Consider the following 15,608-nt stretch of genomic DNA (forward strand, 5'->3'; position numbering starts at 1 on the left):
TCACTCTTCCATATAGGTTTTTAGGACAGACAGCCTGTCTTCTTTACTAGGTCGGGGAAGTGGGGCAATCCCTCCCAGATAAGGACATCCGGTGATTTATTTTGGTGCACCTACATGTTCAGTTTTAATTGAAGTAATTACCTATTATTTATTGTATTGGATACCGTAATTGTATTTTTAAAAAATACAAAAATACCAACCCTTACCACTCTCCCCTGATTTGAAATAAACTAATGGACAACAGTAATGCTACTTACAACTATTTCCGCTCGCATGTAAAATAGATTACATGTAGTAAAATGATTATATACACACACATATACAGTACTAGTCAAAAGTTTGGACAGACCTACTCATTCCAGGATTTTTCTTTATTTGTACAATTTTCTACATTGTAGAATACTAGTGAAGACGTCCAAACTATGAAATAACACGTAGGACAGCTCTACAGGGAGACAGGACGGACAGCTGACTGTCCTCGCAGTGGCAGACCACGTGTAACAACACTTGCACAGGATCAATACACCCGAACATCACACCTGAGGGACAGCTACAGCAACAACAACTGCCCGAGTTACACCAGGAAAGCACACTCCCTCCATCAGTGCTCAGACTGTCCGCAATAGGCTGAGAGAGGCTGGACTGAGGGCTTGTAGGCCTGTTGCTCTTCTCTGACGAGTCGCGTTTTTTTTCTCACCAGGGGTGATGGTCAGATTCGTGTTTATCGTCAAAGGAATGAGCGTTACACCGAGGCCTGTTTATCGTCAAAGGAATGAGCGTTACACCGAGGCCTGTGTCTGGAGCGGGATCGATTTGGAGGTGGAGGGTCTGTCATGGTCTGGGGCGGTATGTCACAGCATCATCAGACTGAGCTTGTTGTCATTGCAGGCAATCTCAACGCTGTGTGCTACAGGGAAGACATCCTCCTCCCTTATGTGGTACCATTTCTGCAGGCTCATCCTGACATGACCCTCCAGCATGACAATGCTCATTCTGTGCGTGATTTCCTGCAAGACAGGAATGTCAGTGTTCTGCCATGGCCAGCAAAGAGCCCTGATCTCAGTCCCATTGAGCACGTCTGGGACCTGTTGGATCGGGCCATTCCCCCTATATATGTCCGGGAACTTGCAGGTGCCTTGGTGGAAGAGTGGGGTAATGTCTCACAGCAAGAACGGGAAAATCTGGTGCAGTCCATGAGGAGATGCACTGCAGTACTTAATGCAGCTGGTGGCCACACCAGATACTGACTGTTAGTTTTGATTTTGACCCCTCCCCTTTTGTTCAGGGACACATTATTCCATTTCTGTTAGTCACATGTTTGTGGAATTTGTTCAGTTTATGTCTCAGTTGTTGAATCTGGTTATGTTCATACAAATATTTACACATGTAAAGTTTCCTGAAAATAAACGCAGTTGACAGTGGGGACTTTTATTTATTTTTTGCTGAGTTTATAAATGTTTCATTAAAAATTACACGTAAAATAGCTTCAATCAATTCTCCTGAAGTATTGCTTGCTGCACTTCTTCTCTCCTGTGTCGGTCTTTTTTTTCTCTTTCTTTCTCTTAGAAAAAAGTTGATTTGTCTGTGCTTGTCTCTCTCTCTTTTTTTCTACCTAGAGGGCTATAGCAGTTACAGTATGCGACTGCATCGTCTTGCATTTTTGTGTGCAAATGTTTTCACTGTGGCCTGTGGGCCTCGGTTGGGGCCGTGTTCTATACTGAGTATGGACATCCCCGAAAGTATTTCCTGAGACATTGTGCATATTATCTGTCCACTGCACTGCACACAATTTTCTTAAATTATGCACGCCAAGATATACCAGAGATAAGGGACTGTTGATATTGCAACCGCACAACTCAAACGCTGGTTCACCAGTACGTAGCCGCGGGATGATACAGGTGCCAGATGATGTGTGCTCATGATATGCTCTTATCTATTCAGTTGTGTGGGTTCGGAGTTGGACACGCTCTCTGCTGTACGACAGACCGTTTAGTTGGAGTTGAGTCGGGTCTCTCTCTCTCTCTCTCCCTCTTCTCTCCCCCATGTGGTGGATATCAAATGATCTGGAGAAGTGCTCGAAATAGTTTCCTAATTCTATTTTCTATTAGTTTACAATTCTAAAATTAGGTGTAGGTGTGCTAGCCCACTAGTCTAGCAAGCAACACGGTGCTGGGCGCAGCGGTGCTGTGGTGCTGTAATGCATAGCTGTCTCTTTGTGCTCAGTTTTAATAGGCACAATCTTAGTTACAACACCCCTCTCGTTATCTCTCTTTCTCTCACACACACACACACACATTGTAATTATGCAGTACAAAGAAATGTGTGCTCTGTTCACAACGTTCTATTCCTTGGAAGAGTTTGGGGAAACTCACAATTTATCCTACAGTACCATTTCTACTGATCTGCATGCCAGTTATGATATTCATATGCACGTTTTCGTGGGACAGTTTCATTTCAATATATATATTTTTTTTTTCTCAAAATCAATGTCACATGTTTTTAATAATATAAATCGGAATGGAAAAATGTTATAATATAAAACTTTAGATTCCTCTAAAGCGAGAGCATCAGCCTCTGATATATGGACGCACTGATTCACAGTGGGCCATTGGCGGCTAAAGAAATGAGCACTTGGAACTAAGAGATGGCTTAGGCCAATGTAGCAGTAGGCCTATCATTTCCATTTCAGGTTATTTCAATCGCATTCATCTCTCTACTGTGCCTGTCTGCCTCTCCTTCTATCTGTCTTGACTTGAGCTATCGCTAGTGAAGCGCAACATTGTATCAAATCATTCAAATCAACTGGGCCCGGCCCAATGACTGTATATAGGAAGGTCAGGCCCGAAGCTGTCTGACGAACTTGCAACATTGTATCAACTAGCCTATTCCGGGCCCTCAGAGTTTCCCACGCCAGTGAGCTCAGGACAGACACAGCTGTTTTTGCGCGAAGGGAAATGTGTTCAGGTATTTTATGACGTTTCCACTGGATGTATGGGATCCTCAGAGCATGATATTTTACTCTTTCACACCGAGGCCTAGTGATTATCGAGGGAGAGTTTTGGAGCTATTTTTCAAATACTGTGAGGAACTAATGTCAGTCGCAATGGATTTTAAAATAAATACTGACTTCATTGACTTTCTGTGTGAGGTGAAGAAAAAATGGCAGAAAAACAAGTTAATTAAGAAGATCAGAAATCAGACATCCCCAAATGGGCACTTTCCTACATTTGTGCGCAGTTAGTCTACTTCTATGCGTGCTCAGGCACGCACTCCATCGAGTACAGAAAGCAGACACATGCTCATTGCGTGGAGCGCCCCAAGCAAAATACAATGGAAACGTTTAAATGATGGTCGTAAATAAATCAGAACTTGTTTGTGTAGCAGGTTGTGAACTCTGTAAACAATGTTTCCACACCGAGAATGGTAATTGACTGTGTAGGCCTAATTGATCCACTCATGAACAGAAATTAACGTAACTAAATGACAGGAATTAACAGTAAATGTACTACTGGTGACATGTAATGCGGAATTTATTTAAACAAATAATGGATGGAGAGGTTTCTTGGGGGGTTGGGGGGGGATCTCGGATGATTGAGGGGCAGCACACGGGGGAACTGTGGGGGGGAGGGGGGGGGGGGGTCTTGGAGGTTTGGTGACTTGGAGAATGGAAGCTTGGCCAGTGGCCGATAGGTTGTTGGTTCGGGTCCCCGTTTTGACTTGGCGGGAGATCTGTCGGGGCACGGCGCTTGACCCTGGTTGCTCCTGTGGGTTGCTCTGGATGGGAGTCTGTTAGATGACTGAATGTAATGTAAATGTTGAGCCGTTGTTGCTCCTAGACTTTTCCACTTAACAATAACAGCACTTACAGTTGACTGGGGCAGCTCTAGCAGGGCAAAAATGTGACGAACTGACTTGTTCGAAAGGTGGCATCCTATGACGGTGCCACGTTGAAAGTCACTGAGCTCTTTAGCACTGCCAATGTTTGTCAATGGAGACTGCATGGCTGGGTGCTTGATTTTATGTATAGCCAAATCCACTAATTTGAAGGGGTATCCACATACTTTTGGCCATGTAGTGCATCTTGCCTATCATATGAACATCCTTTTCAGACTCAAAAAGTGTTCCCTGGAGATTGGTCTGCTGTCCAAAAGATTTCAAATAGAAATGGTCTTGATATGAACATTTTAAGTTGCATGTATTTGAAAATATCTACATTGGTCAGTCTAAAATTCATTTAAAATTCTGTCATGGACATTCATGTATTACTTATTACCACGTCATTTACGTTTTCTATGCCTTTCGTTTTCCATGTAGGTCAATTCCAACTTGTCCATAATATTCGTAATCTCTCGTCATACTTGAGTCAAAGTAAAGATACCTTAATAGAAAATGACTCAAGTAAAAGTGAAAGTAACTTGTGTAAAAGTGTAAGTATTTGGTTTTAAATATACTTAAGTATCAAAAGTAAATGTAATTGCTCAAGTATACATCATTTCAAATTCCTTATATTAAGCAAACCAGACGGTACGATTTTCCTAGTTTTTCTTTTCAAATTTAGGGATAGCCAAGGGCACACTCAACACATTACAAACAAACAAACAAACAAACAAAAAATTACAAACAAGTAATTTGTGTTTAGTGAGTCAGATCAGAAGCAGTAGGGTTGACCATTGATGTTGTCTTGCTAAGCATTCAAAATGTAAAGAGTTATTTTGTGTGTCAGGGAAATATATTGAGTAAAAAGTACATTGTTTTCTTTAGAAATGTAGTGAAGTAAAAGTACAGATACCCCAAAACACTACTTAAGTAGTACTTTAAAGTATTTTTTACTTAAGTACTTTACACCACTGCTCTTTTTCCCTGGCCACTTTGTCAGGAAATATTGAATGAGTTTCCTTTTTAACAATAAATTAGCCATGTAAAAATTGCTCTTCTTTTCCTATTACCAGCCAAACCATTGGAATTATAGCTAGCTAGACTCAATTCACCAATTACCATGATGGGTTGTATTTGAGATACTTACCACGATTCTAGACAACATTTCCAGATACTTATCCATGCCTACCAATACCACCAGAATCAATGCCTGTCAGTTATATACCTAGCTGTACAATGATGGATGTCCTGCTAAACATGCTGTAGCTACAACTGGCTCTAAATACACCTCCAATTGTGTTCCAATTTCCCTCCTGCATAAACAGCATATCTTCACAAGAGTCAGAGATTGAGGCACTTCATGATGACTTACTGTGATAATGTGTCTGAAAGAGAAGGCGGGAGAATGAGCGAGAGGGAATGAGAAAGACCGCAACCTCACCTTGAGAAGCCCGTCCCCTTCACCCCTGTTCACCTCTCTCTTCTGTACCCTGGGGGAATCCCAGTCCTCAACGAACATGAGTGCAGCTGTCAGCTGTGACAGCAGAGCAGGCCAGAGACCATAGGGAGGGAGAAGACCGCCAACTGTACAGCCCATCCTCCCTCCCTCTACCCATCCATCCATCCATCCATCCTCCCAGAGCTGGGCTGACCCTGTTGTCTAGCTTGTGGTAATTCCATGGTAACGGAATTACGCTTTGACTCAGATTTTTGACTTTAAAATGCATGCCAATCAAAAACCGTTGACTTCAAAGTTTAACAAACCATACAACCCTTTGCACAAGGACTACTTTGAACAATTTACACTGAACATTTTACACAAAAACACATTTACTGGAAGAACAGTGCAGGTGCAAAATTTGGCAACAGAATTACTGTAAAATCTCCCTCAGTTATTTCGCGTCCACATTTTCCCAGAACTCCAAAGTTAAATATCTGCTTAAGATTCAAAGATGTCTACAGAAAGAATGGAGGTGTCAGCTATGACATGACACCTTGAGTTTGGGAAAAAAAGAAAAAAAAGATTTTGCTTATTGAACTACAGTGGGATTTATGTCCGGTAACGGAATTACATCATGGGTCCCTGATCTGTCCTATATAGAAATGCATAATTATAGAAATTAATATCATTCTCTTTGTGGTGTTGTATCCTGAATAGGTACACAATATCCTTCTTTTGCATATTTGGGTATTATTCTACACACGGGCTATTATTGTAATGAGCTCCGCCCCCAAACAAGACCACATTTTGTTTGGTCCGCACCACAACAAATCGGAACCATTCCATAGAAGTCTTATGTTTAAGAAGTTTGGACATGTGCTCTATGTACTGTTCTCTACTGTACTGTCTCAACTTGTGAAACACAGACCTCTATGATTGGTTAAGATTTGGTCCCGGCCAGGGCGGAATGACCAAATTTCAACTACTTTTGAACCAAATTTCAACTACTTTTTCAATGGATATGTAATGTCGGTATTCAGTGGGTAAGGCTGCTTGTTAGGGTAAATGGAAAGAGGGTGGGTTGTAGGTGTCAGAAAGAGCCAGGAGAGGTGACATTAACTGTAGAGAGAGAAGACCGAGAGAGGGAGAGTGAGGGTTTGTCCAGACTGTTTTCAGAAATAAAACGGTTATGAGCATATAACAGTATGCCAGTGGAAGGGAAGACTGTAGTTGGCCCAACTGTGGTTTGTAACTACTATGTCTAATTCCATTGCAGATTTGGTAACAGAATTACGAGTTTTAATTACTTAATAATTCATAAACAAACTTGATATCAGCAAAAACACTAACTAATTGATAGGTTTACCTTTACTTGTTCCTTCTGTGAACGTTCAATGTCCTCATGAGGAAAATAAATAAGAAAATATCTTTAAAGATATGTGGGTTCATGGTAACGGAATTTGAAGGCACAAGACAATGTTTCTAAAACTTATAGAAGGGAAACACATTACTCCCAAAATGAATATGTGTTGATATAAGTTCGCAGGGGTCTTTTTTATTTTTTAAAGACTTTTTCTGGTAGATGTTGTCTACGACCCCTTTTCCATCTGTTTGACCAGATACCAAAGCCTTTGCTTATTTAAAAATGTTATGATGGAAAATGCTTCAAATGTATATATGCCTTTTTTTGTTGTAAATATCAACTCTTTGCTTTCATTTGACACCCTATTTGAACTGGTCCTTTTTTTTTTAAAGATGCAAATGCCGCTAGCTAACTTACCCTCCAAGCATCGGTCTTGCTGCACACGTGCAATCGTCTCTGGTCACTAAATGACAGGCCGTGACAATGTGATCTATGGTTTAACCCTGGACATGTGTTGTGCATTCATCAGCTATCTCGGCTTCGTTCGCCCCCTAGCCTTTTAAATCAACGTTGGTTACTGTAGCGCAGTGGAGAACAGAGGTCATCCCAGTGATAGAAGGTAGCTAACAGAACAACTTCTGTCTAAGCTGAGATGGACATAAGATAAGTAAAATGGTCATTCCGTCCTGATAAAAAGGTAGTTAACAAACGTGTGTGTGACAGTTTTATACTTTATCCCCGTTGTGTATACTAGTTCATTTAAGAACTTTGGTGGCATCTCCTCCATGAGTGCACATCTAGCTACGTCGTTGGTAATACTATTTCTGTCAATCTATGGCCGACAAAAATGTCACAATATAGATGAGAGGTAGAGAGAAAGAAATAGATCATGGTTTAATGGTCGTAGCGGCCTTAGCAGCGGTTACTGGTTCTTGCATTTCTTTTTCTGAGAGCAATTGTGAAATTCTGAGAGCCTGCTGGGAACGGTTCATCTCTGTCCTGTTATTTATTGTTGTGTTCGTTGGAGCATATCATTCCGAATAGCTTTTTGTTGTTGTTGGTGTTTTGGTTCTGCTGTGAATACTTGAAACTAGCTCCTCTGTGATTGAAGACGGTGTAAAATGTACCCTGTTTGACAGCGATACTGACTTTGTCTAGGCATGAGAGAGGCTTAGCTGGCAGTGGCTCTGGTGACCTCATCTGGCCATACGAGAGTGTTGGTGAACGGCTGAGCACTTGGTGACCTAACACGTTTGTCTTTGTGCCTTTTTTTTGTCTCTCTCTCTCTCTCTCTCCTTAAACCCATTTCAATAGGGAACACCAAATCAGTAGCAAAATGTATCAATTTTAACAAATTTTTCTCTGTCTCTTTTCTAGCTATTGCCCCAAAGTTAAAGCGAATGAGGAACCCACTGATGGTGGATGAGGGAAGCAGGCTCACGGTCAAATGTGAGGCTACAGGGAACCCCAGCCCTACCTACAAATGGTTCAAAGATGGCAGTGAGCTCAAGAAAAGCAGAGAGGTCAAAATAAAGTCCAGCCAGTGAGTACATCTACAATCCCTTGAAGCTCCTAACACGTTTAGCATGTGGTACTATCAACAAAACAGACAAATCTCACAAGTGGCAGTGATTCCTCCTTCAGTAGTTTTCTCCTAATGCTTTTACCAGCTGACCCAAAGGATGAAATGCATTTTAGAAAGTGAAACATCAACGTTAGAGACTTCAACATTATTTATGAGATCATAATGTGCTATGCCAGGGGGTTATGAGCAAATGCCTTAATTGGTGAAATAACAGAAAGTATACTTTGCGGCATAGAAGTGTTTTCAAGACTAGGGGGTGCTTTTTAAAATCAAAGTTGGTTACTGGGTTGATGAATAGCCCGGGGCCCTAGATTCCACACACCGTGTTCCATATCGCAAATCTTTACGTTCCTATAGCCTCCATTACTCCTGTGTCCATAGCTTCTCTCAGCTATGTGTTTTAACAATCACTTCACTTTGAGGGTGTGTGAGTGCTTATTTCTGGTACAGGGAGCAGGTATCGTAAAACCAAGGATCCCTTTTATAACACACTGATAACTGTCCGATTCTACCCTGCTGAAAGTAACTGCATCTCACTGGCTTCTATCCCATTCAAATCTGGCTTGTACGGCGACGCCCCATTCCTGTTGCTAGGGTAGGCGCCTCTAGCCCTGTTGTGTTGTCTTTCTATATCCCTGTCCCCAGCCACGGGTTATGTTTCCATGTCATTTTGGTTCCCCCGACTATGCTGTTTGTGTTCCCCTCTGCCACAGGAAGAACTCCAGGGTCCAGATCAGCAGAGCCAAGCTGGAGGATTCTGGGAATTACACGTGTGTGGCAGAGAACCTTCTGGGGAACTCCAACTCCACCAGCACTGTTCATGTCCAAAGCAGTGAGTACTGAGCCATAGCCTAACTGTCTGTCAGAGTAGCGGGAATACTGGCATGTTGCTGAGTGGTTGGCTGGAACATAGATTAGCGTGTTGGATTTTGTCGAGATGTGGCGAGATGTGATTTCTGTTGTTCGTGATTTGTCGTGTAGCTGAGTTCTCACATTCTGGCAAAGCTTCAGGGGTCTATGTTCCCGCATAAGAATGTTGGTTCCCTTTAAGTGTGACATAACAATCGCTTTGTGTGTTGGTGTTTGCGTATTCTCTTGTCTCTCTGTGTGTGTGGCCGTCTGTCTATCAGCGGTTGAACTTCCTTGAATCTCTTCTCCTAGTTCTCCCCAACAGTGCCATCGCTGTCTTCCTTGTGTTGTGCCATGACGAGTGATTGGCTGCTAAGAGGAAGGCTGTGTGTCTCTCGCACTGTATAAATACTAGCTGTCTCGCAGACAAGTCTCATTCTGTTCCAACTGAATGCCTCGTTCCGCCGTGCTCTAGGGGGGAGGCAAGACGGGAGGCAAGACAGGGTCATCAGGGTGATGTGTCCACAGGCTGGGGGGAGGGGCTCACCCAGACGGCATCAATAAACAAATGGCAGTAAATATGGTGAATACGGAGGTAAACCTATCTTGCTGTGTTTGGCCAACAATGTGGCAGGAAGCTTGATACGAACAAAGGTGGCAAAAAACTTGAATGTCTATATGAATGAATGAATGAAGAAGGCCTTGTAAATGAATGTGTGTGATAAGATCTAGACCTACTGCAGTGTTGTGCTCCTTGGCTTGTCTTTTGACAAGTGGAAGGAATGTTTCAAAGGAAACCTTTATCGGGTGCAACATGCTTTCTTGTTCATGTGAACAGGGGATGTAGGATTCATCGGGGTCACTGCCTCGGTTGCGTTTCATCCTAAGGTCATAAGAGAAATGGCTGCAGTGGTGTTGCTCTAGCAGCACGTAGCCGTGGTATTATCTGTGTATGTGTGCCTGTGTGTGTATATATATATATATATATATATATATATATATATATATATATATATATATATGAGAGAGAGAGAGAGACCCCAGCTGCTTTGCAGAGGAGACTGTTTCACACCCATTTTAGAATGCAGTCCGAGTTTGCCGGCTTTGTCCACAGAGGCAGCCAATAACATGCTGTTTCCACTGCACACAGCTAGTTAGGCGCTGGGATAGTGACACCCAATCTCATGTCTTGCTGAACCCTCCCCTGCCTTGTATCACCTCACTCCAGTCCAACTACTCACACACGTCATGCACACCAGCTTTTGCAGATAATTGCCTGTGGTAATTGAGATCATTAGTAATGTTGGCCGTCACTCCGGTTTTGCTGTCCCATAGAGGTTGAACAAGGCTAGGGTAAACACAGAGGGGGACGGGAGGTGTGTGTGTGTTTGTGCTCGCCATTGGATCCCCTCGGGCGAGTGTGTGAGACCCTGAGATGTAAGGATTATGGGTAATGAAGACAAACAGCACCTAGCTCTAGAGAGCCATCATTCCTCTCCCCCAGAGGGATCCAATAGAGCACATGGCTGCCTCTGAACAGTCTGCTCTGTTGGAGAAAACCAGCCCCAACACAACACACTCTGCCCTCCCTCCTCCACCATCCAGCCCCGGACTGCTCCCCTGTGCCAGCCCATGGCTTCCCTCCCTGTCTGGGGTCAGCCGCTGGGGAGGGCCCTGAGCATGGTGGTCCGTCTGAAGTCTGTGCGTGTGCATGTGGTCCAAGGCTGTAAGGTCACAGGTCAAGGAAAGGGCAGCCTGGGGAGTAGCCTGAAATATTGTGGAGCAGCCACTTCAGTGAAGCAAACCAGCTAAATTGAGTTTCACTTTTTACAAGGGAAAAAACTGGAGAGCACTAAACATCACTAACCACTTGAGCAATCTGGATTCATGACTTAACAAGACATGAGAGATGGGGAATGGGGAATAGAGTTAGTGAGATTTACAGGCGTAATATTGTAGAGCCCTGTAGTTCTTGTGGAGCAATGTTTTATAAAGTAAAGCAGTAATAGACCTATTCCTTTTTATAAACTGGGTGGATCGAGCCCTGAATGCTGATTGGCTGAAGGCCATGGTATATCAGACCGTATACCGCGGGTATGATAAAACCATTTTATTTTTACTGCTCTAATTACATTGGTAAACACTTTTATAATAGCAATAATGCACCTCAGGGGTTTGTGGTGTATTGCCAATATCCCACGGCTAAGGGCTTATCCAGGCACTCTGCATTGCGTCGTATGTAAGAACAGCCCTTCGCCGTGGTATATTGCCCATATACCACACACCCTCAGACCTTATTGCTTAAAAATATGCCCGAAACAATAAATGGTTTTTATTTATACTAAAACACCAGCTGTTTGATATTACCAATGTAGAAAGCCAGTATCGATGATAAACCACCATCGATTAAAAAAAAACAGTACTGTGCAGCCGTCTTCACCGACCTGGCCAAGGCTTTCGACTCTGTCAATCATCATATGCTTATAGGCAGGCTCAACAGCCTTGGTTTCTCTAATGACTGCCTCGCCTGGTTCACTAACTACTTCTCAGATAGAGTTCAGGGTGTCAAATCGGAGGGCCTGTTGTCCGGATCTCTGGCAGTCTCTATGGGGGTGCCACAGGGTTCAATTCTCGGGCCGACTCTTTTCTCTGTATATATCAAGGATGTCGCTCTTGCTGCAGGTGATTCTTTGATCCACCTCTACGCAGACGACACCATTCTGTATACATCTGGCCCTTCTTTGGACACTCTTAATAAACCTCCAAACGAGCTTCAATGCCATACAACACTCCTGCTCTTAAACGCTAGTAAAACTAAATGCATGCTCTTCAACCGATCGCTGCCCGCACCCGCCTGCATGCCTAGCATCACTACTTTGGACGGTTCTGACTTAGAATATGTGGACAACTATAAATACCTAGGTGTCTGGCTAGACTGTAAACTCTCCTTCCAGACTCATATTAAGCATCTCCAATCCAAAATTAAATCTAGAATCAGCTTCCTATTTCGAAACTAAGCCTCCTTCGCTCATGCTGCCAAACATACCCTCGTAAAACTGACTATCCTACCGATGCTTGACTTTGGCGATGTCATTTACAAAATATCCTCCAATACTCTACTCAGAAAATTGGATGCAGTCTATCACAGTGCCATCCATTTTGTCACCAAAGCCCCATATACTACCCACCATTACGACCTGTATGCGCTCGTTGGCTGGTCCTCGCTACATATTTGTTGCCAAACCCAGTGGCTCCAGTTTATCTATAAGTCTCTGCTAGGTAAAGCTTCGCCTTATCTTAGCTCACTGGTCACCATAGCAACACCCACAGCTTACCGATCGCTGCAGCTGTACACAGCCCATCTGTAAATAGCCCATCCAACCAACTACCTACCTCATCCCCATATTAGTTATTTTTCTGCTCTTTTGCACACTAGTATTTATACTTGCAAATCCTCTTCTGCACATCTATCACTCCAGTGTCAATTGCTAAATTGTAATTACTTCGCCACTATGGCCTATTTATCGCACACACTGCATACATATTTTCTATTGTGACTGAACATTTGTTTATCCCATGTGTAACTCTGTTTATCACACTGCTTTGCTTTATCTTGGCCAGGTCGCAGTTGTAAATGAGAACTTGTTCTCGACTGGCCTACCTGCTTTATATAAAAGGTGAAATAAACATTTGCATTTAAAAACAAATGAGGGTTTGCGCTCAGGCGTAAGGTGGTCAGTGTGTCGGAGAATAAATGTATAGAGCTCAGAAGGTACTCGAACCATGAAAAGGAGTAACCCAAATGAGGCAGAGATGCAAAAATAATCTACCTATTGAATCCGTGCTAGGGAGAATACGAACGGTCACAGGGGCGCTACAAGTCAAACACAAAGGAGCATATGTTTCAGCCGGATGCCTTCGTCAGTGCTGTTACAAAGCAGAATTTTCAATGTGACCATGCAACGCCATGCTAGTGCCATTCATCCAATAGGAAGAGCCGCATGACATGTTTCACAAAATCTGGGGTTGGAGGGAGAAAAAAAACCCAACAACTGCTGTGTTTATCTGCTACAACTACACCGCCGGTGAACTTGCTCTTCTCGTGCATATTTAAAAAGAGGGTGAAGGTGATGTGCGGTGGCACTAGCTGCTCTTCTATGGAGATTTTGACCAACGTCGCTGTGTTTCACCAGTAAAAAAAACAAAACACGTTGTACCTGGACAAAGTGGCAATTATAGTTCTACTGCACAGATGGCAGAGTGGGTGGCTGGTTTTAATGATTTAGTTAGTCCATCACTATTCTGGTGTACCGGTGTGCAGTTTAAGCAGGACTTGCCTTTTTTCTTCTGCAGTCTGCGTCTGTGCAGTTATACAGTGGGATGTCCATATACAGTACGCGTTTCCCTTCTGTTTAATGTCATTGATAAGGCCTTATCTGAATACTTTACTGGCCTTCAGGTGAGGTTTATGTTCATGCTTTAAACGTGTCATAGACCACTACAGGACCGGTGTATGTGACTCCTGGTACAGGACCGGTGTATGTGACTCCTGGTACAGGACCGGTGTATGTGACTCCTGGTACAGGACCGGTGTATGTGACTCCTGGTACAGGACCGGTGTATGTGACTCCTGGTACAGGACCGGTGTATATGACTCCTGGTACAGGACCGGTGTATGTGACTCCTGGTACAGGACCGGTGTATGTGACTCCTGGTACAGGACCGGTGTATGTGACTCCTGGTACAGGACCGGTGTATGTGACTCCTGGTACAGGACCGGTGTATGTGACTCCTGGTACAGGACCGGTGTATGTGACTCCTGGTACAGGACCGGTGTATGTGACTCCTGGTACAGGACCGGTGTATGTGACTCCTGGTACAGGACCGGTGTATATGACTCCTGGTACAGGACCGGTGTATGTGACTCCTGGTACAGGACCGGTGTATGTGACAGTGGTGGTAGACGCTTCTGGTTGCAGTGCCCCACGCGGCAAGGGAAACTCATAGAGAGGGAGAGAAGCCCCCTGTGCATCTCCTGCAGGCTGCCCTGTTGTGATGAGCATTTGCGAAGGTGCTCGTGCGTCCGCGGGCTAAGGATCGCTTCCCTAGGGGTCGTTCTACACAGCCCCACAGAGAGAAAGGGAGAGCATGTGAGCTGCCAGGAATGTGTTGATGGAAAACGCAGCTGGGCGGCTGATTTTTTTGTTGTTGTTCCAACCTCCTCAGTCATGCTGGGGTCTACCAACAGCAGTTTACACACACACACACACACACACACTCTCCCCCTACCCATGTAAATGTTTTAGTCAAACACATCTTCCCCTCAAAACCATATAGATTCAGTTTATTAGGTACACCCATCTATAGAGTACCGGATTGCTACATTTTTATTAAGGGAATTCATGTTTGCCAGGAAAACATTCCCCACACCGTTACACCACGGCCACCAGCCTGTACAGTACCTTTGACCCCAGGCAGGATGGGGCCATGGACTCATCAAATCCTGACTCTGCCATCAGCATGACGCAAAGACAACTGTGATTCGTTAGACTAGGCAATGTTTTTCCACTCCTCAATTGTCCAATGTTGGTGATCGCATGCCCACTGGCGTGGCTTCTTCTTGTTTTTAGCTGATAGGAGTGGAACCTGGTGTGGTCGTAACCTGGTGTGCTGTAATAGCGCATCCGTGACAAGGATTGACGAGTTGTGCGTTCCCGAGACAACTATTGTACTGTGCCGTTATTTGTTTGTGGCCCACCTGTTAGCTTGCCATTCTCCTTTGAACTCTCTCATCAAAAAGCTGTTTGCAGCCACAGGACTGCCTTTGACTGGATGTTTTCTGTTTGACCCACCATTGTCGGTAAACCCTAGACACTGTTGTACATGAAAAGCCCAGGAGACCGTCAGTTTCTGAGATGCTGGAACCGGTGCGCCTGGCACCGATCATACCATGCTCAAAGTTGCTTAGGTCACTTGTTTTGCCCATTCTTACATTCAATCGAATTGTAACTGAATGCTTCAATGCCGGTCTGCCTGCTTTATATATCAAGCCACTGCCACGTGACTCACTGTCTGTAGGAGCAAACCAGTTTCGTGAATGGGGTAAACTGTCCGCTGATGGTGTTTCGCCATGACTTCTCTAGCGACATCTAGTTAGTACTATTTTTTTTAACACATATAGCCTACACCTGTGCTCTTACAAAACCTGTTTTCCTTTTTTTAGCCTTTTCTCTCTCTTTCATATTTTATCATTCTCTTTCTTTCTCTGTATTAAATGTCCTGACATGTCATTCTAATATAGGCTACAGGAAACATAGAATGTTTAAACTAGATAAACTGCCCCTTTCTCTCCCTCCTTTTTTTCTGGGTTGTAAAAAACAGACACCTCACTCCCCATGACATCCCAAACGACCAGATTAACTGGGCTCAAATGACGCTCCAAATCGTTTTGGGATGTTCGTTGCAACCGTGGCTGAATGTGAAGTACCTGTAAG

At 43.8% G+C, this 15,608-nt stretch overlaps 1 protein-coding gene across 4 annotated transcripts in view; it reads left to right on the forward strand.

Moving 5' to 3' along the window:
- Positions 1-15,608, forward strand: part of LOC110534120 (pro-neuregulin-2, membrane-bound isoform) — a 114,808-nt gene that overhangs the window by 62,265 nt on the left and 36,935 nt on the right. For all 4 annotated transcript variants that reach the window (XM_021618799.3, XM_021618798.3, XM_090186897.1 and 1 more), the window contains exons 2-3: positions 8,058-8,223; positions 8,979-9,097. In XM_021618799.3, coding sequence (XP_021474474.2) covers positions 8,058-8,223; positions 8,979-9,097 — 285 coding nt within the window. The remainder of the gene's footprint in view (positions 1-8,057; positions 8,224-8,978; positions 9,098-15,608) is intronic.

Source organism: Oncorhynchus mykiss, chromosome 10, assembly GCF_057628025.1.
Source record: "Oncorhynchus mykiss isolate SJ-2025 chromosome 10, ASM5762802v1, whole genome shotgun sequence".
Lineage (NCBI taxonomy): Eukaryota > Metazoa > Chordata > Actinopteri > Salmoniformes > Salmonidae > Oncorhynchus > Oncorhynchus mykiss.